Source organism: Mirounga angustirostris, unplaced genomic scaffold (assembly GCF_029215605.1).
Source record: "Mirounga angustirostris isolate CCGP_5_RB_7025 unplaced genomic scaffold, mMirAng1.0.hap1 SCAF_14, whole genome shotgun sequence".
In the NCBI taxonomy this organism is placed as follows: domain Eukaryota; kingdom Metazoa; phylum Chordata; class Mammalia; order Carnivora; family Phocidae; genus Mirounga; species Mirounga angustirostris.
Window position 1 is genome coordinate 1031317 of NW_026991722.1, and position 21587 is coordinate 1052903.

The following is a 21587-nucleotide window of genomic DNA, read 5'->3' on the forward strand; positions in this document are numbered from 1 at the left end:
ACGTAAGATTTTATAACCACCAGCTATGTGATGGTTTTATGCTCCACTGGCAGGTTTCTGGCAAAGAGGAATTGGGAAATGCTAACTAATTCCTTTCTCTGAGCAACCTTACAGGTACTTACAGAACCTGAGAAAGCAGGCAGAGAAAAGACGTCAAACGCTGAGTGTGTGTGTAAGGACCACATGCTAGTGCAGGCCCTCGACAAAGGCCAGGGCCAAACACAGTGGGCAAGAAAGAGCAAGGAATCAGGAGCTAGGAAAGAATCCCGCTGAAGCATACCTCCTTTATTTAAAAAAATAATAATATATATAGTATATGTGTGTGTGTGTGTGTGTGTACATTTACACATTTTAGATGTAGATTTAGTTTAAAGGTTAAGTTTGCCTAGATTAATAAAAAAGATCTTCTGTATATAATATCTGAATTTTCAGTTTAAAAAATTTTTTTCTTAGGTGAGTTTGGATCAAGGAACCAATATACCTCAGCCTGCCTCTTGGATTCAAAGGTGAATCTAATGGACACATCACCTTTTTAAGAGTTTTGCTAAATCAGAGGTTAAGATGTATACAGCAGTGCAAGCACAGATACTAACAAATCTTCAGTCCTGATTATCTGATGAAAGGCATCGATCGTGGCTGCTACCCAACCAAAGAACAACAGGACACGGCTTCATAAAGCAGACCACTTCTGAGGTCTGACGGGGCGGTAGGAGAGCAGGGACATGAGAAGCTGGCCAGGCGTGTCACAAGGCAACATGAAGCGTACTCAAATGGGAAAAATGGGCTTTTCACCTTTCTTTGTGGCCCCTGACACGCAAGTGCAGCAGAGTAACAACGTCCCTTCCCTGAACACCGCAGCAGGGGCTGACCGAGGCACTTCTGTAAACGCCATCATTAATTCTCACACGCCGACAAGAGAAGGACTAAGTACTTCCAACACCTCCAGCTGACAATCGAGTCAGAGGACGTAAACATCACATGGAAGCCCAGGAAGGACAGGCACCGACGCTCATACGCACGCTCTCACTCCAGCTCTGGCCGACAGTCAATTCTGTGCATGAATTCCTCATCAGGAATCCATCTAAAACTAACATTCTCTTCGGTTAAAAGCTACTTAGATCACAGTTAATAGGAAAAGATGCAAAAGCAAACAGAAATGAACACATTCTACGTTAGATTTTTAAGAAGATGTTGTGTTCTGAGAATATCACAGATAAAGTGAATTTCAACCCATGATGGGAGTGATACTGAAGGGATTCAGGGCAACCTCGTGAAGCCGGGGGTAGAAAAAGTGGCCAGAAATAAACATTGAAATTTTAAGTACAGTCGTGTCTTTAGGATGAGCACGTATTTTCTCTATGCTCTAAAATTTCTGTAATGCTACACTGCTTTTATTGGAAACTGGGAAAGGTAAGGAGCAGTCTGCCAATCAGACTTCCAGGATGCACACAGCCTAAGGGGTCTCCGGCTCACGTGCCCAGGGAACAATGTACAATCACAATGACCATTATAGCAAAGTCTGTAACTGTGAAAAATGAGAAGAAACCTCAAAGTCTCCTTTTCTGGGAAGATGGACATATTCACCCAATGGAATACTTCAGAGAAGTGAAAAGTGAATGTGTCATCATGGATCCATTTTATAAATCAATGTTAAGCCAAAAAAGCATGATGCAACAGGAAGCATACAGTAAGATAATCTTTATATAGATTTTTTAAAGCATGCAAACAATACTATTATTTTAGTGATCCAAACATAAGTAGTAAAATTATTAAGAGAGATATAACAACTGAATCTCAAATGCAGAAGAGAAGTTGCCTGCAGGGGGAAGAAAGGCGCGAGGAAAAAAGAAAACAGTCTCTGTCCTCTGTCCAGAGCCACCTGGCCTGAACCAACTGTGACAACAGGGGTCTGAGCTCCAGTGTCCTTTGTGTGCTGTGTGACACCTAGAGAGACAGACAGCTCCCTCTCCCACTCAGGAGGAAATGGGAGCCCCCACTGACCTCCCATCCATCACAGTCCCCACGTCCCCACGCTCCAGCAGCACCCCAGCACCCCGGCTCCCTTGGCCTGCACATCTCTTTTCCGTGTTCTGCACACGGCCCAGCCACTCTGTCATCTGGATAGCATCTGAGTGCCACCCCTCAGAGGGGCCTTCCTTGACCACCCTAGTTAAATAACCCCAATGTCTTCCAACCTTGCTAATTTAAAGAGTGGACATGTATTCATTCATTCGGTGATTTTGTATTTGTAGGACAATGCAGTTACTTCCACCGCTCAAATCCATGCTACTCGAAAGTCTGTGTGGATGGGAGCAGGAGGGGCTGCTTGAAGGGACCCTGTCAGGGAGATTTCGGCCCCCTCTGCCAGTCCTCCCCGGTGCGTCTGAGAAGACCCTCTCTGGGGGGCCAGGGCGGCACCAACCAGAAGAGATTAAGTCGGGAGCATGCTGATCAGATGTCCAGTTCTGAAGGGAGCGCTTAGGTGGGGGATGCCAGCCCTGCCCTTTCACTATGTTTTCTTGACTGGATTATGCTGGTAATCTGCCCAAAAGGAAGCAGCACATTTTTCCAGGTGAGAGGAAGAAAGAAGGCACACATTTTGCCTGTATAAGCTGAAAATTAATGAAAATTACTGGCAAACAGCATCAAGCCATTAAAACAGCATTATGTTTGAAGTTGAAATATTTCATGCTAAGTGTCATCTGCCTTTCAAAAACTTTCACACACTGAGCTGAGCTGCCAACCAGGAACCGTCTGGACTTCACTGACTGAGATACTTCAGCCAAAAGGGAAGAAGTGCCCATCTACCAGGATGCCAAGAGAGTCACTGAGGAGACCCCACCCCATCATTCCCAACAGCGCCATCGGCACAGGGGGAGCCAGGCTGGTGAGACAGACCTTGTATTGCAGGGCACGTACAGGATGCCCCATGGAGACCACCCCCACGCCCGCCAGCAAAGGTGCCCAGTGGCCCCTGAGCCAAGACGCACAGGCAGCGCACAGCCCGACGCCCCTGCAAGGCTGCGAAGCCCAAAGGTACATAGCAGCAGTATCATGCTTCTGAAAACCTGATCACTTCATCCTTCAACCATCTCCACTCTGAAAACCAAATACTAAATATTAATAATTTAACTTAATTTCAAAAATCTTTTCTTTTACCAGAGGAGCCCAGTAGGTGTAGAGATAGCCTATTTTCAATGCTGGTACAAACTGTGAGCAGGATACTACCAGAAAATAGAGATTCAAGAAAAACTTGAATTGTTCATATAAAACCTAAAAAGGAAAAGAAAAAATTAACACAATCTCTCCAAGGACAACCTTTAAAACTTCAATTAAATAATTAAATCAGCACAATATCTAACTACATTTCCATCAAACAGTGAGAATATGCCCTGAGTTACAGTAAATTAAGTAATTTTGACACTGGCTTTCCAGTAACCAAATTACATATATATTTATTTAAAATTATATTTAAAATATACTGAAAAAACAATTAGAACTTCCAATTATGTTAAAAGCATCCTCTAAAAGTTTTGATTTACTTGTATACAATTTCCAGTTTTGCACACTCCTCTGTAAATCTCTGTATGTATATCAAAGCAAATGAGATAGCGAAACCTTCCCAGTGTTACTAAGTCAATAAATACATTATTTATATACACACAAATGCATATCTTGATAACTCAGAAACTCTTACAATGGGAAAGTTCTATTAACCTTATATTTATGAAATGGTAAAAAATAAATATAATAGCCATGTTTCTGAACATGAACATCTGGGTAGCTTTAAAATAACTGAGTGAACAAGCAAAACATACACAATATGACTTCACAGAAACTGCCTTCATCTCTTCTATTTACTTCTCTCGAAGTATAAGAAATAATGACAAAAAAGTATGTGAATTGCACATCAATTCAGGAAGACAGCAACCTATATATTCTTTATAATCTCTTGGCAGTTGATCTGCAATAATATTTTCAAATACAAAATAAGTATCATTCAATAAAATTTTAGGAATGCAAATCCTGCAACTTTTTGTTTTTTAATTCAAACAGAGTTATCTTTAAGGAAGAAAACCCAAGATCCAGTATATAACAGACTTCTATTTACAAATTCTCAAATTATTAAATTTAAATTGAAAATCAAAATGGAACAAATCTCATGTTTATAGATGAGAATAATTCAAATGGCACACTATAATTGCAATTAAACTTACAACCTTGCAACTTCCAAATCAAAATCTCCTTGGATGCCATTTTATATGCAACTTGGAGGGTATGGAAATTTTAACAAGAGCAGAGCAATGGGTTAAGTACTTATTGTTGACTTAAAGAGTCTGGAACCACAGTTTTTATATAATGAAGTTTTCTACATTACCATACAGTTGTTTGTGCAACTCAAAAATCAGCTACATTGGTAACACGTTTATATTCATAATCATATTCAATTGCTGTCTAAAGATGTTTTGAGTCATTTCATAAATTAATCTCAGCAGGAGAGAAAGCTCTTTTTCCTCAGTGATTTCTTTAAAATCTCAGTTAGCATAAATTATATCTATTAGCAATTCAAAAATTGCCATTTGTGCTAAAAATGGCATAGAATTCCTACTGTGCAATTACCACATGTTTCTAAAATACTACGTTTTAGATGAAAAGCCTAATTTAAGAGACATTCTAAGAATGAGAATTCACACGCTCACAGTGGAGCAGCCACACCAACAGGTGCCCCCAGGACACGGCCCACCCTGCTGGGCGGCAGGGGTGTGCTCTGGGCAGAGCGAGGCTGCACTGTGGCCTTAAGGCCACTGTAGTCAACACTCTGTTGTCTACTGAATGAACTCTGTGACCTTCAGGAAAATGTACAATGCTTCGCCCATCTGCGAGTATTTAAAATTTAAAGAAAACTGTAGCTTCATTCAATAAAGATGAGAATATTTATCTGCCTGAAAGACAGCTTACATTTTATTGTCCTGACAAAAGAGCTGTCTTTTAATGATGGAGACAGTAGTTTTGTGTGTTTTACTGAAGAGTTAATTAGATATGAAGCATTCGCCAACTATTAGATGGATGGGGGAGGGTGGCGAGGGGCAATCAATGCCCAGTATAAAATCAGCGTGATTATTTAAATTAAAACATGAAAAATAAAACAGCCCTTACTTCACTTTACCAAGAGATTTTCTTGTAAACAGCATAAGAGCGAATAACTAGAATGTGTCAGAAACTTTGATACAGAAATATAACCAGTACCAGCTTCCTTTTGCCTTTAGACAGATGAATAAATTGGTCTATAAAAGTAGGAAATGATGTACAAAAAAACAAAAATTAGTCAATCATCCTAAATACATACTCAGTTTTGTAACTTAAGCCAAAAATGTCACTAGCAACAAAAAAAGTAATGAAATAAACTTCGTTATTTACACTTAACATAATACCTAATTAAAGATAACTAATGATATAACAATATAACATGGCCTAAAATTTATAATGTGAAGCAGAAAATATTATCTATAAATGCTTACAGATATTTTGTTACTGAGTCATGTTTGTATAAAAAACTATTTTACTTTCATCATGAAGTTCCTTGGCAGGCTTTAAACTTAACATTCCACTTCACCTCCAAACAAAACTTACGACTTATTTTTTGATAATTTAATTTAGGCTTACTTGGTTATTTCTACAATAATATAAATATGTTTATCTAGGACTGAAGTCAAACTATAAATTTTCTCATATTGAACTCCATGATGTACCCATTAAAAGTGTGCATGAATTGTTTAACAACTATTTGAAACATGAATGGTTCAAAAGCAAAAGGTCACTGATTTGGACATGACACAATTAAGAGGGGGGAAAAAATAAAAAAAATAAACAGTGAAAACAAAAGGAGCTAGCAATCTCTGATATGAAACTCATTCTTAAGAATGTAATAGTCTTACCCCAGGTATAAAGGTAAATACATTGTATTTTTGATTTTTTATAGAATTTCTGGGATGCTTTTCTTCACACTTTTCAGGATATCCAAGCCACACTGTGCGAGCTTTCAGTTCCCTCTTTCTTTGACAAATATTTATCAGCCAATCACAGCAACTGCATGAAACAAAAGACACTCATTATATATGCTTTTTAAAAATTTTTTAAATTAATTCTACATATTTAGAGCCAATACTGATTGTTTCTGTATTTACCAGACACCGATAGCATATATAATGCTCATCTGTAAAGGTTATCTTAAAATAGGTTATACTGAAGTAACTTTGACATGAAACACTGGAAGAGACTTGTATGAGTGCATAATGACTCCTAGAGCCTCAGGGAAATGATCTCCCCTGTTTAGACCCTCTTACTGACAAATCCATCAAGATTCTGAAGCAATCAATGCTCTTCTATGAGGAGAAAAGGAGAGCCGTGTCGTTTGCAATTCTCAATACACCACTCAGTGATCCAATGACAAAGGTCCTCAGACGTCAACTCTCTCAGGTAATCCCTCTTTTCCTCTCTTATGGAGGACCATTTTAGTAGCATTAATATAAACTTAAGACTTACGGCTCAATTCAGCATTGAGAAAGGACACTGACGTCTAAGAGGAGACGCTCATGCTAACTGGGGCTAAAGCTCTCTTCCCGTCCGTCCATGCGCCACAGCCTCAGGACTTCAGCAGCACACACACTTCCACTTCCTGGACATCCAAACCATCGTGTTTGGATAGAGAGAATAAACTTTTCTCAAAATACTTAAGAAAATGGTGAAAAGGTATCAACATCATCTGAACTAAGCACAAAATAATAATCGTGAATTTAAACTTCAGCGTTAACAATCTGGCTTTGCTCCAATCTCCAAATGGCAGAAGGAGACCTAGAACGGCTTATGAAGGGAGGCTGCTCAACTGCATCTTCCAGGTGTAGTCCGGGCTACAACAGCAAGCCAGCCCCAAAAGGCAGACGCTCTGAACTTCACTCTGCGACAGACTCAGCTGGAAAGTTAACAGGAAATCTTGCGTGACAATATCAGTCTCAGGAGGTGTGATGATACAATGAAGTTGGCCTATCAGGACTTCCATCCTGAAATCACTGCATGTCTCCCATGGCAGGTGGGGAGGGCGCACCAGCCCTTTACCCCAGTCACACTGACGTCCACCTTCGGAAATCGCCTACTCTGCATGGCACCCACGGCGGTATCCTGTACACTGAGATTGGGGTACCTCCACCGAGTATCCGCCTCTCTCTCAGCTGTGCACAGAAAATCTTCAGTCCAGAAGGACAGGAGTCCGCCCTCCAGCTGTGGGCATCCACCTCGCGCCCGCCCACCCGCCCGCAGGACTGGGAGCACTGCTACCTGGAGGAGCTCTCTTGTGATGGCAATCCTGAGGGCCAGGGGCACAACCAAGCAGGTCAGTGCCAAACCACCCCCAGGACCCCTCCCACTCCAACTTTTAAGGACAGAGAGCATCCTCCCCACATAATGGATACTTTTAAATCCCAGCAGTTACAAACCAGGATATTATTAAAGTGATTTAAGATTGCCACAGTATGTATTCCCGCCTTTACTGCCTTTTGTTGGCGGGGGGTGGGTGTTAAGTAGATTTCAGTAAAATATTGGGGATATGTGATCTTGCTCATGCTTGAATGAAACAAAAATTAAGGCTTCCAATAAAATGTAATCTGCTTCAAATTACTATTTCTCACCTCCTGTTGCTTCTACCATGTGGCCGCGCCAAGGTCAGGCTTCTGACAAGGCTTCTTCCCCTGCGGCACAACGCACCTTGCCGCCCGCAAACTTACGGCTCCACAGCCACCCCTCCCCGCGGCACCAGCCCACACAGCCCAGAGCCCCAGGGGCTCCTTCCCTCGTTCTTCCTGGCAGTAGCTCTGCGTCGCCAACCTCTTATCTAGCTGCATACGGCATGTTCTCGGAGGCACGGACACCTCACGGTCCCGTCACACAAGACGACACCCCATGCAAGCTGGGAGGGGCCCCTCCCTGCCCGGGGCTTAATCAGTGTGACACCTGCGGCGGCACCACAGCGATGTGAGACTCGCGCATCTTCCACGGGACAGACGGGAGGCCAGAAAGGTAAATGACCTCCCTAAGATGAGGCATCGAGGCGGTGGCAGAGCTGAGGGCAAAGCCTGACCGCGCGCTGCCCGTGAGCCCAGTGTTCACGCCGCCCCACGTCAGGCCCCACGTCAGGCCCCACGTCAGGCCGGGCCCGTCAGAACATGGCGAACGCAGGTAACAGACTCCACAGGAGCGCCCAGCAGGTCGAGGGTCTGCGTGCGCATCTGTGAGAGCGCTGGTGACAGGAGGTCGCGCTCTGGAGCGCGGGGCGCAACGCGGGGCGCGGCCGCCCTCAGTCACACGCAAACGTCTCCAACACTCCTTCTGGCACAAGGGTACATGCCTGCGCCGCCCAGCGAAGAATCCACTGGCCGCACATGACTATTTTCATACGAATTAACATGAAGTGAAATAAAAAGCCCAGCTCCTCAGTCACATGAGCCACCGGCTCCCACAGTGGCCACCAGATCTAGACCATTCCCACGTCACGGGAGGGGCAGGGGCAGGGCTGGCCTGTGGGAAGCAGATGAGATGCAAGCCTTCAGCACCGCGACTATGGCGAAATCCTCCAGCGATGTATTCAAATACGAATTCTTGTTCTGAAACACCTACCATGACAGTTTGACGTACACAAGTCAGACAAATCTAAGATGAACTAGAAGACAGGCAAGATTAAGTGTGTGAAAAATAAATATAAAATTTAGGAAATGTGGATTTTACCAAGTCTACGGCAAAAGGCTCTATAAATGCAAAACCACGCTGTGCATCACATGAACGCTGCAGAGCACAGCCAGAAGGAAAGCCTCCACACCAACACTGCGTGCTGCGCTGAAACTAACGACCCACGGAGTTCCAAAGCCTTCCGCTCTGTAAACTCTGAATTAAATACCAAGGGCTAAAAACACACATAACTCAGCAGTTTATTAATTTTTTTCTCTACAACCCGGTAGAGGAAAAAAAAACCAAGATCCCCAGACTTCCGAGATGTAACTAAACTATGTGCAACACTTTGCTACTAAGAACTATCAAGAAACAAAAGTGTTATTACTAATTATTTCCTTATGCAAACACAGAAGCAAGTTGTCGGTAGGAAGCCATAATCAAATCACATGCTATTTCACAAAATTAAATGAATACAACGCTTGAGGTTTGACAAGCCTGGAGCATCACCAGAATTGCCACTGGATGATGCAGACAGAAAACAGGACCAGAAAGGAAGACAGGTGACTTGAATGCAAAGAGTAAAGGGCATGAACACCAAACATTTAAAACAAAACCTGTAACCCAAAAAGTAAATGTATGCCTTACTATGTTGTAGAGCTAAGCAGGAACATAAAACTACGGGCAATTTTTTCGTAAAATATACTGTTAAATACTGATACAGAGAGGGAGAATCTCAGAGAGGGTGGGAGAAAATAACCAGGAGCCACAGCTGGTGACACTTCAGGCATGATCGCTCAGGGGACACTCCCTATTCAGAGGTTAAGTCACCTGCCACCATCGAGGGAAAGCGACACTAAATCCAACATTGCACAGTGTGTTTTTCCTTACAACACTGTAGGATCAGCAGCTTTTCACAAAGGCCTCTATAATCAAAGTAACACTCTAAGATTAAATAAAGTATCTTTAATATACCAAAATCCTGTCTCCTAAAGCTTTAACTAGCCACAGTTACGTAACTCCCAAACTTTAGAGAGCCTTCTTCCAAAAACAACCAAATTTAGACACTTATGATACCCAACAGGTACCCATGGTTACCAAGAGCAGCGCAGCCTACTGTCTTCTTAAAAGATTCGCATCTCCCCATGCTTCTGCACTGCAAATGTGCTGCAGATCCCCTGAAAGCGTAGAGACCATTAAGAACAGGAATAATCCCGGTATCTGACATCCCTCCCCCGCCCCTGACCCACCCATCCACCCCACTGTTCCTATGAAAATGCCCTCAGTGGCTCCACTTTCCTAAGGGACAAAGTGACTTTTGGTAAGAAGTGAAATATAAGTCTCCTAAGAAAGACACCACCACCAGCCCCAGAGAACTAGCATATCGATGTGCATCACAGTAACTCACAGGAAGGACAGTCCAAGTTTTAGGGGGCAGATTACAGAAAAATTTTTTCAATGTGTCAGAGCTGGAATTTTTACCAAATAATAAAAATGAGAAAGCAGTTTTTAAGCCATGAAGAAATTAAAGCCTACTCAGTTGCTGAAATTAGGAAGAATAATTTTAAAATAAGCCTCAGGGGCGTCTGGGTGGCTCAGTCCTTAAGCGTCTGCCTTCGGCTCAGGTCATGATCCTGGGGTCCTGGGATCAAGCCCCACATCGGGCTCCCTGCTCCGCGTGGAGCCTGCTTCTCCCTCTCCCACTCCCCCTGCTTATGTTCCCTCTCTCGCTGTGTCTCTCTCTGTCAAATAAATAAAATCTTTAAAATAAAATAAAATAAAATAAGCCTCACTAGTCAGAGTCTACAAATAGAAATACATTGAAATACTCACAACTCAATATTAGTTGCAACCTACCTGAAATATTTACAACTCATTATTGTTATTTGCTACCTACCTTTATTGCAATATTCACCAACATTTCCTTCTGCAATTAAACTAAGTAATTTTATGCATCTTCTACTCATTGATCCAACACCTAATAATGTTAGTAAACACTGTATTTTATAATGCCTAACATTTAGGGGAAAAAAAGTAACAAATACTCAAAAATGAAAATCTGTAAGAAATTAAGAAAATAAAACTAATCTAAGTTGTTAGATGTACAATTTTGTTGTGTAAGGTGCAGCTTCTATTTATTTTTTTTAAAGATTTTATTTGACAGAGAGAGAGCACAAGCAGAGGGAGCAGCAGAGGAAGAGGGAGAAGCAGGCTTCTCCTGAGCAAGGAGCCCGATGCAGAACTCGATCCCAGGACCCTGGGACCATGACCTGAGCCGAAGGCAGACGCTTAACCGACTGAGCCACCCAAGCACCCAAAGTGCAGTTTTTAATTTAAACAATTTCTCAGTATGGCAGATATCACTGAACAAGAAGAGCATGACAATATCTTGGATTTCTCATTCCGTACAACAAAAAAGACACACATTAGTGCCATACAGACTGATTAGAACCCACCAACATGGTTCAGTTAGCTTTTTCTACACGATCACCACTTACAGAGGTAAAGACTTTATATACACATCTATTATATTTTATTGTTTTAATGTCCCCCAAACATGGGTGTTTTGCTAACATCTACATCTGGAAATATATTCTTAACATTTTCCTTTAAAAAAAAGTAATATATTACAAATAAAATCCAAAATTTGTCTACGTTCCATTTGGTAAAAACAAAGTGCTATAAAAGACCAAAATTAATTAATTCAACAATGGGGGCATCTGGCTGGCTCAGTCAGAAAAGCGTGTGATTCTTGATCCCGGGATCATGAGTTCAAGATCCATGATGAGTGTAGAGATTACTTAAATAAAACTTTCAAAAAATTAATTCAACAATGTATTCAGCACTATGAAAAGACTCCTAACATTAAAGTCCATAATTGTTGGCAACTGTTTGGTGGCAAGGGTAAGTACCCCTTCCATAGTACACAAGGCCCCTTTAGAGTCCACGCCATTTACACTAAACTGTCCACGTCCTCACAGTTTGTGCCTGTCAGTACCCACTCCCACTTCCTCTGTGTTTTCAGCCATCTCCGACGGCTCCTCTGGCATTCATTCAGTGATTCTCCATGCACACGAGATACAGGTTCTCAGCCTCCTCGACTGCGGCAATCCTCATGCCGGGTTCCCCTTAGGATGGCGAGACCGGCCTTTATCCACGTAAAGACACCAGTCGGGATTAGTCTTATTTGGAGCACAAGTCCTCACCCTAGCACTTTCCCCAGGCCACAGAGCGAAGAGCAAGGGCTTTGGTTTGTCAAATCAGACCTTGGTTCAGTTTCTGGCTTGGCCCTGGACCATCACAAGAAGGACTTTTCCAGTTCCTGGCTGCAGACAGTGCTGAGAATGAATGCCCAGCTCCTGAAGAAGGTGCGTACCAGGAAGGAAGAGCACCAACAGCACCGCTCCCGCTCCTCCCTGCACCCTGCGCTCATGGAGCACACATAGCTGTGAACTGCACACCACAGCCACGAAAAGATGACTTCTAATGGTGGCTCCAGCCAGATTCCTCTGCTGCAAGCTCTTTCCTCAGTTCACAGCCCTGGGCACCGCCCACCCCCAGCTCCCACAGCCACACTTCCTCTGCCAAGTCTGCGACAGTTCAGGCTCTCTCACTGATAAGACAGTCATAACATTACACTGGATCCAATACAAATGCATGACTACTGATTTTCCTTTGTTGGTTATTGATCTCTCCACCAAAGCATGACCAATTTTCCCATGCTTTCAGTCCTCATCTGAATCCCAGTCACCTCCCCACTCAAATGATCCCATGTTCCCACTTAAGGATAAGATAAAAGTCATCTTCTCCACCACTGCTTCACCCTTCTACCCCTACCCTTCCCTCTGCTTAAAAGGATGGATATTAGTCTTCCTTCCCAAAACTGTCTTTCTCCCCAAGGTGTCCCTTTCCTTTATTTTTCAAAGACTTACACCACATGTCCCTTGATGTTTTCAGAAACATCATCCTTCTGTGTGGTTTCCCTTAATCCCGACAATGACAGGACTCTGAAATCTACATCTCCAGATCCTGCTTCTGAATCTGACAGGATTGTCTGTATTACACCAACCCAATACAAGATAGATTTTAATTAAAAAACTGTCAATAGTTTTAGATGAGCAATCTATGAAAAAAAAAAAAAACAAAACCCATAGCTCACATCACACTTTATGGTGAAATACTGAAAGCTTTCTAGGACTATGAACGAGGAGCAAGACGGTACACTCGCCACTGCTATTCCATATAAGAGTGCATGTTCCAGACAGACCCATAGGCAAAAAAAGAAAAGAAAAGGCATACAGGCTATAAAACGAAGAACTAAAACGGTCTCTGTTTGCAGATGACAGGACTGTCCAAGTAGAAAATTACATGGCATCTACACACTCTTAGCACTAACAGTAAGTTCAGCAAGGTGGTAGGATACAAGACAAGCATACAAAATCCAACTCTAGTTCTATACACCAGCAATGAACATGTGGAAACCAAAATTTAAAATACCAGTTACAAACACGAAGAAGGGAAAAGAAAAGAAAAAAAAAGAAAGAAATACTTAGGAATAAATCTAACACGTGTAAGACGTGTGTGCTGAAAACTACAAAATGCTGATAAAAAGGTCAAAGTTCTCAATAAATGGAGAGAAGTAAATTGTGATCTAGACGATTCAACACAGTAAACATGTCATTTCCCCCAAGTTAATATACAGGTAAAACATAATTCCTATCAAAATCCCTGAAAGGATTTTACAGACTGGGCTAGATTATTCTAAAATGTCTATGGAAAGGCCTAAATAACTAGATGGCTAAGAAAATCCTGAAAAAGAATAAAATACAAGGAATCAACCTGCCCCATCTGAAGACTTAGATAGAGACAGTTCTCCAGACTGGGTGGCACTAGCAGGGCAGACGAAGGGACAAGACAGGAAACAAGCCCCACGCACGTGTAGCCAACCGACCAGAGACACAGCATAAAAGCAATTCAACCACGGTGCTGGAGCATTTGGATATACGCAGGCAAAACATAAATCTAAACCAAAACTTCCCACCTTGTACAAAAATAACTCAAAAAGGATCTAAATAATGTTAAACTATAAAACTTAGAGAGGAAAATCTTTGAGACACAGGGCTGGGCGAAAAGTTCTTCGACGTGACACCAAAAGTGCAGTGCTCAAAAGAAAAAAACAAACAGCTGGACTTCATCAAAATTAAAGACTTTGGATCTGTGGGAAAACTCTCAGAGGATGAAAAGACAAGCTACAGAAGGGAAGAAAATAGTTGCAAACTACCCACCTAACAGAAGACTCACAAGTGAAATATATAAAGAACTCTTAAAACTTCACCAGAAAAAAAACCAAACCAAGAAGAAAATAGACCTACAGAAACATTTACTGAAGAAGACATGCCTAAGGCAAATAAGAAAGTCAACCTCACTAGTCCTTTAGAAAATGCAAACAACCTGAGGCCACAGTGAGCTGTCACTACACACATATTCCAGCAGCTAAAATAAAAAACAGTGACAACAAGGTTGACAAGGAGATACTGAATCTCTCCTTCACTGCTGGTGGGAATGTGAAATGGTACAACCACTCCGGGAAACAGTTCAGCACTTTCATAAAAAACTAAACATATGCTTATTATGCAACCCAGCAACTGCACTCCTGAGCATTTAGCCCAAAGAAAGGAAAACTTATGTCCACACACAAAAAAAACCTGTACATGATGATTCACAGCAGCCAAAAACTTGAAACAATCTAAATGTCCTATAGTAGGTGAATGGTTAAACAAACATTCAGCCATCCCCTGGAATGCTAGTCAGCAATGAAAAGGAAAAACTATTGATACACACAACTACTTGAATGGTTATCAAGGGCACTGTGTTGACTGAAATAGGCCAATCTCCAAAAATCACAAATTGAATGGTTTCACTTATTTGACATTCTCAAAATTAAAATTATAGAAATAGAGATGGATTAGTGGTTGCCAGAGGCTAGGGCCTGGGGTAGGAGAGAGAACATGACTATAGAAGGCAGCAGATAGGAGACACCTGCAGTAATGGGACAGTTTTCTATCTTTACTGCAGTGGTGGTTACACAGACCTACACATGCAATAAAATGTAGTAAACTATATACAGTTTATACCAGCATCAACTTTCTGGTTTGATGCAACCACTGGGGGGGCTCAGTCAGTTAAGCGGCTGCCTTTGGCTCAGGGTCCTGCGATCCAGTCCCCCGATCCAGTCCCCCGATCCAGTCCCGTGTGGGGCTCCCTGCTCAGCAGGGAGCCTGCTTCTCCCTCTCCCTCTGCCCCTCCCCACCTCAGGCTCACTCTTTCTCTTTCAAATAAATGGATAAAATCTTAAAAAAAAAAAAAAGATGCAACCACTGGGGGGAACTGGGTGAAGGGTAAGTGGGACCCCTCTATACTAACTTTGCAATTTCCTGTGAAGCTATAATTATTTCAAAAGAAAAGCATTTTTTTTAAGATTTTATTTATTTATTTATTTATTGAGAGAGAGAGAGAGAGAGTGAGAGAGAGAGCATGAGCAGGGGAGAGGGGCAGGGGTAGAGGGAGAAGCAGGCTCCCCGCTGAGCAGGGAGCCCGATGGGGGACTTGATCCCAGAACCCTGGGATCATGACCTGAGCTGAAGGCAGATGCTTAACCAACTGAGCCACCTAGGCACCCCAGAAAAGTTTTTTTTTTAATAAAACAAAGTAAAAGGGGGCGCCTGGGTGGCTCAGTTAAGCGACTGCCTTCGGCTCAGGTCATGATCCTAGAGTCCCAGGATCGAGTCCCACATCGGGCTCCCTGCTCGGCGTGGGGTCTGCTTCTCCCTCTGACCCTCCTCCCTCTCATGCTCTCGGTCTCTCATTCTCTCTCTCAAATAAATAAATAAAATCTTAAAAAAAAAAAAAGTAAAAGGATGAAAATTATATACCATGCAAATACTAACCAAAGAAAGCTGGTAGAGAGAAGAGAGAGAGCAAAAGAGAGAGACAAATCAAGAAACAAGTCTTAATAACAGAGAACAGACTGATGGTCACCAGAGGGAGGCGGCGAGGGGAGGGGGGAAATAGGTGGAGGGGATGAAGGAGGGCACTTGTGTTAAGCACAGGGTGATGTATGGAAATGCTGAATCACTATATTGTACACCTGAAGCTAATATAACGCCGTATGTCAACTAACTGGAATTAAAATAAAGAAATAAAAATAAAAATAAAGAAAGCTGGTATTTTATTTAAGTTGGAAATTATGAGCATGCATAGAAGAAATATTATCAGAGATAAAGATCAATCCAACAGTAAGTTAGTAACCCTACACTCGCATCATCTAATAACATACTCTAAAATATATAAAGCAACACTAATTTAAAGCAGTAGACACATCCTCAATGATGTTGAGACACACAAGTTTCTCAGTAACTGATAAGTAAAGTCTGAATATGAATACAGAAGATTCAAACAAGACTATTAACAAATTAGTCAAATAAATGGATAAAATCTTTTTTTTTTTAAAAAAAAGCAACACAGTCAACAAAAAAGTACAAACGCTTTTCAAATACACACAGAAAATTGCCTAACACTGCCCATATACGATGAATCATAAAATAAGTCTCAACACACTACAAGACTGAAAGAAAAAAATCCTAAGTATGTTCTCGGGCCACAGTGGAATTAAGGTAACAGTCGATCACGTGGCACCTGGGTGGCTCCGTCCATGAAGCGTCTGACTTCAACTCAGGTCATGATCTCAGGGTCCTGGGATCCAGCCCCTGTGTCTCCAGTCTCCCAGCTCAGCAGGGAGTCTGCTTCTCCCTCTCCCTCTGCCCCTCTCCCACTGCTTGTGCTCTCTCTCACTTGCTCTCACTTTCTCGCTCTCAAACAAATAAATAAAATCTTTAAAAAAAAGATAACAATCAATTACAAAAAGATAATTAGGAAAATTCCCGACTGTTTGGAAATTAATCAGCATGGTTCTAAATTGAACATCAACTAAAGCAGAAATGACAAGGTAAATGAGAACATATTTTGAACTAAATAATAATGAAAATACCATGTGTCAAAACTGAAATGCATCTATTTTTAAAAAAGAAAAAAGGACAATGCTGGTGATCTGAGAATCCATCTGATGAAGTCAGAAAAAGAAAGGCAAGTTAAACTCAGTATGAAAAAAATTAAGGGCAGACCAGACTTCAATGACACAGGAAGCAGACATCCTAAGAGGGACACAGTGTCACTCATACAGTGTCCCACAGAGAATGTTTAACCTGAATCTAATGGCGAGGAGACCTCAGACAAACCCAAATCTTAAATGTTCTATAAAATACTTGTTGTGTAGTTCTCATAAATATCAATGGAATGCAAGACAAAGAAAGGGCAAGAGCGGCTCCAGATTCCTGGAGATGGCACATGGAGATGGCCACCTAAACACCAGGCCAGCCTAGAGAGGAAGGGCGCTCTGCAGGCAGGATCGGGACAGAAGACCGAGCTGTGTCAGAGCGAAATCTCCTGAATATGGCAACTGCCTGGTGGCCACGTACGAAAATAGCCTCTTCCTAAGAAACATGCACTGAACTACTAAGATCAAAGAGGAATGAAGTAACAAGCAACCTCGTCTGAAATCACTCTGAAAATAACAGATATAAAGAGAATGGTAAATAAATGTGGCAAAAGATTAAACATTAGTGATCTTAGGCAAAGGGCATAGAGGAATTCTCGCAACTTTTCTATAAGTTTGGATTTATTTCAAGATAAAAGTGAATTTATTTCAAGTTTGGATTTATTTCATGATAAAAGTTTAAAATTTCAAAAGCAAAGACAACACCAGAAGTTTGGCTCTTTGAAAAGAACTGATAACCTCCTATCAAGATTAATAGGAGAAAGGGAGAGATAAATTAACAATATCAGGAATAATAAAATGTGACATCGCTCCTGAACCTCATACATTTTATATTACAGGAATTTATATATTTGAAAGTAGATAAACCCCTTGAAAAGCACAAAGCATCACAAGGGACACAAGAAAAACAAAACAAAACAATTCTGCATAGCCCTGCAACTGTTAAAGAAATTAAGTCTAGACTTAGTTAAGTACCCCCAAAGAATACTCCAGGAATATTGGCTATTTAACCTAGAAAATGTTTTTTGAAAAAACTGTATCACTCATTAAAAATTAGTAACACAAGTCAGTGATTTCTAAAACCCTGTTTAGCCATGAAATTCCTTCTTCATATGAAAAGCTTACAATATACAGGAAAGATAAAGACAGACACTAATTGGAAGCTGAGAGGGGGTGATAAGCCTAAATCCTGCTCAGGCTCACTTCCCCATTCTGCGTGGTCAATCTCTTTGAGGGATTCCTCAGAGTCCCTGGGAGTCCACAGACCACTGTTTGAATACAACTACGTGACCCGACCCAAAAATCAAATCGGTTGTAAAAACATCTTTTTGCAAACTTCTAAAGAGATAATGAGGATGATAAATAAGATATCTTTCTACAATTACTTATATCTCTTTTATGGTCAAAGGGATATAAGTTCAAGATGGTAAGAAAGGCACTGACCACAAACTTTAAAGAGCAGAAAGACTATAAAAACAGTAATTTATTCGACATACCCCACCCAAGTTATGCTGGCATCAGTCAGCTGAAATCTTGCCCTACCTGTCCCTAGGGCTGGAGGACAGTCAATGGTCAAATGTCCTAGACACAGAGTGTGGTTTCACAGACCAGACTCTTAAGTCAAGGGTGAGCACAGCTGATGAAGTTTATCTCAAACACCAGTGAACTTGTTTAAATATGAGCAGTTCTTATCTCTGTTTCTTTCTAGTTAAATTTACTGAAGAATCTTCCTCCAAGTCAAAGCATTTGAGTCGAATAATACACAGAGCTACGGTGTTATTAAACTGCATTTTACGGGTCCCTACCTGCCTTTCTGGATGAGAGCAGGACCACAGATGGAAGAGAGCACGGTTTACAAATGCTGACACAGTGACCAGAACTGACTCTACCATGCAGTCAATACAAAACCACTAATCTTTCTCCATTTTCTAAACATTTAAATGTCTCATAAAAAAAGTGAACTTGAGGACGCCTGGGTGGCTCCGTCGATTAAGCGTCTGCCTTCAGCTCAGGTCATGATCCCAGCGTCCTGGGATCAAGCCCAACATCAGGCTCCTTGCTCAGCGGGGAGTCTGCTTCTCCCTCTGCTGCTCCCCCTGCTTGTGCTCTCTCTCTGCTGTGTGTGTGTGTGTGTGTCTCTGTCTCCCTCGGACAAATAAATAAAATCTTAAAAAAAGAAAGTGAACTTGGCATTCCATCCCTTTCTGATTAGCAATGTTTGGTTTTGACTAATGTTTAACACTTTCCATTATGTCATTTCACTGAGAGTGTCTTCTTTAGTTTGATATAAAAATAAGTATGTTAGAAGCTGAGCTTCTAAATACCTCAACTGTATACCTGAGAACATAGGAAATTAGGCAGCAAGAGATCACAAACCTGGTGCAGAGGAACTTCCATCCTCCACAGACAAACCACTCTAGTCCTCTTTTTCTCTGTGTGATCCTAGCTCGTGGTAACGTATGGTAATCACTTTCGTCATTCTCGAAGCCTTCTTCAGACATCATTAATGGCATTTCATCCAAATGGGCAGACTCATCTTCCAGCTGGTACCTGGTCAGAGGTAAAAACAGAGTGCTGAGGCAGGCCAAGCAGCCTTCTGTCACCAGTAAGGGTATTATTTAAGACAAGAGCTGGTCCCATTCTACGAACCACATTTTTCTTTTTTCTTCAAACTCAGCTGTCTACAGAGGAGGCAAACCATTATAAATAAGGGATGCTACTTTCCTTTACAAAAAATGTATTTAGCCAGGGTCAGCAGGAAAGGAACAGGCTGCCCAAGGAAGTGGACATGACCATGCTAGAAGGGGAGCCCTCCACAAAGCCACTGGTGTGAACAGTCAGCTCAACAGTACCACCCACTCACGGTGTTCAATTCAGGAATATAAAAAAAAATCATCTGAAATATTAGCAAAAAATGTATACTTCCAGGTCATATCTAAATACTCTGCTACAGACTGATGGGATGTAAAATTTGCCCAACTTCATATTCATCAAAGTCGTGGAAGTGACTTTTGAACTATGTAAGTATCTTCTGTTGAAAGGTGGGAACACGGTCCCCTGGTTTGTTGTCAGATTTGATATATGCAGCAAGGATGCTATGTCCCACTTACACTTACTCTCTGTCTCTGTTATTCCCTTTTCTAAACTTTCTATTCAATGAAATAATTTCCTCCACAACCAGCATCCCTTTTAGAGTTCAATAATCCTCTTCTGATTCCAAAAACAGGCAGTCTACTGTATCAAGTTCCCATTTTATCTCTCCTCAGTCACGGACACATTTACATTTTAAAACTAAAAGCTTACCTTGAGAACCAAGAATTCATCAGAAAGTATAATGCAGAGCCCATGAATGCTATCTTATTTGATTTTACATCAAGTCTCTGTGGTAGGTATTAACCTCAATTGTAAAAATCAGAGCGCAGACCTCTGTGTCCCTGGGACAGGATGGTAGTCACTGAAACTGAAATTTCCCCTCGCACCCTCTGAAGTCCACAGACTTTATACAAGACAAATAAAACCAACCAAGCCCACAACTACAGCATAAATGAGTGCCAGACAATACCACAATCTACTTAAAGACAACAGCAAACCTCAAACAGGATAAAGTCAAAGGAAATCACAAAAAGCACATTGTAATCAAACTACTCGAAGCAAAGATGAAGGAAAAACTCTTGGAAGCAGCCAGAGGAAAACACTCATTACATATAGAAGCGCATCAACTCAAATGCCCATGGACTTCTTATGGAGAGAGATGAGGCCAGAGGACAGGAACTCCATGTCTAAGTGCTGAAAGGGAAAAAGGCTCAACCCAGAATTCCTTTTTTTTTTTAAATATTTTTTGAAGATTTTATCTATCCATTTGACAGAGACACAGCGAGAGAGGGAACACAAGCAGGGGGAGTGGGAGAGGGAGAAGCAGGCTCCCCACAGAGCAGGGAGCCCGATGCGGGGCCCGATCCCAGGATGCCGGGACCATGACCTGAGCCGAAGGCAGACGCCCAAGGACTGAGCCACCCAGGCGCCCATCAACCCAGAATTCTATAGCCAGCAAAAAGATCCTCTAGGAATGAAGGCCAAACAAAAACATTCTCAGATGAAAGATAAAACTTGGAGGATATGTTACCATCAGACCTCCTACAAAAGAAAGCTAAAGAAAGTTTCAAGACAAAGAAAAATGATACCATCAGGAAACTTGGAATTTCAGAAATAAAGAACACAAAATTCTTTAAAATGTGTATGACTATTGAAAGCAAAAGCTGTAACATCATCTGGTGAAGTTTTCAGTATAGAAAGATGTGAATGGATATGGCAGCTATCCCGTAAGAAGCAGGCAATTCCATAGCTTACATTAAGTGTAAAATATGAACAGTGAAAAGTTAGCTGTGTATACTGCAATCCTTAGAGTGGAGCTTCTCAACAGCAGTACCATTAACATTTTGGGTCTCAGGGTTCTGTTGATGGAGCTGTCCTGCGCATTGTGGAATGTTCAACAGCAAACCAGGCCACTATGCACTTGATGCCAGGAGCGGTACCCCCCGAGTCGTGACAATAAAAATGTGTCCAGGGGGGGCGCCTGGGTGGCTCAGTCGTTAAGCGTCTGCCTTCGGCTCAGGTCATGATCCCAGGGTCCTGGGATCGAGCCCTGCATCGGGCTCCCTGCTCGGCCGGGAGCCTGCTTCTCCCTCTTCCACTCTCCCAGCTTGTGTTCCCTCTCTCGCTGTGTCTCTCTCTGTCAAATAAATAAATAAATAAATAAAAT

At 41.8% G+C, this 21587-nt stretch overlaps 1 protein-coding gene across 22 annotated transcripts in view; it reads right to left on the reverse strand.

The window, feature by feature from the left end:
- Window positions 1–21587, reverse strand: part of ATP9B (ATPase phospholipid transporting 9B (putative)) — a 249713-nt gene that overhangs the window by 209110 nt on the left and 19016 nt on the right. For 18 of the 22 annotated variants that reach the window (XR_010407147.1, XR_010407148.1, XM_064577568.1 and 15 more), the window contains exons 2-4: window positions 19205–19378; window positions 5937–6087; window positions 3160–3273 (exon numbers count right to left, since the gene is read on the reverse strand). Coding sequence is in view for 20 of the 22 variants with exons in the window: in XM_064577568.1 (XP_064433638.1) it covers window positions 3160–3273; window positions 5937–6087; window positions 19205–19378 (439 nt within the window). In the remaining 2 variants the exon portion in view is untranslated. Of the gene's footprint in view, window positions 1–3159; window positions 3274–5936; window positions 6088–19204; window positions 19379–20131; window positions 20691–21587 lie in introns of those variants that run through there. The other 4 variants (XM_064577581.1, XM_064577579.1, XM_064577563.1 and 1 more) reach the window with 3 other exon arrangements.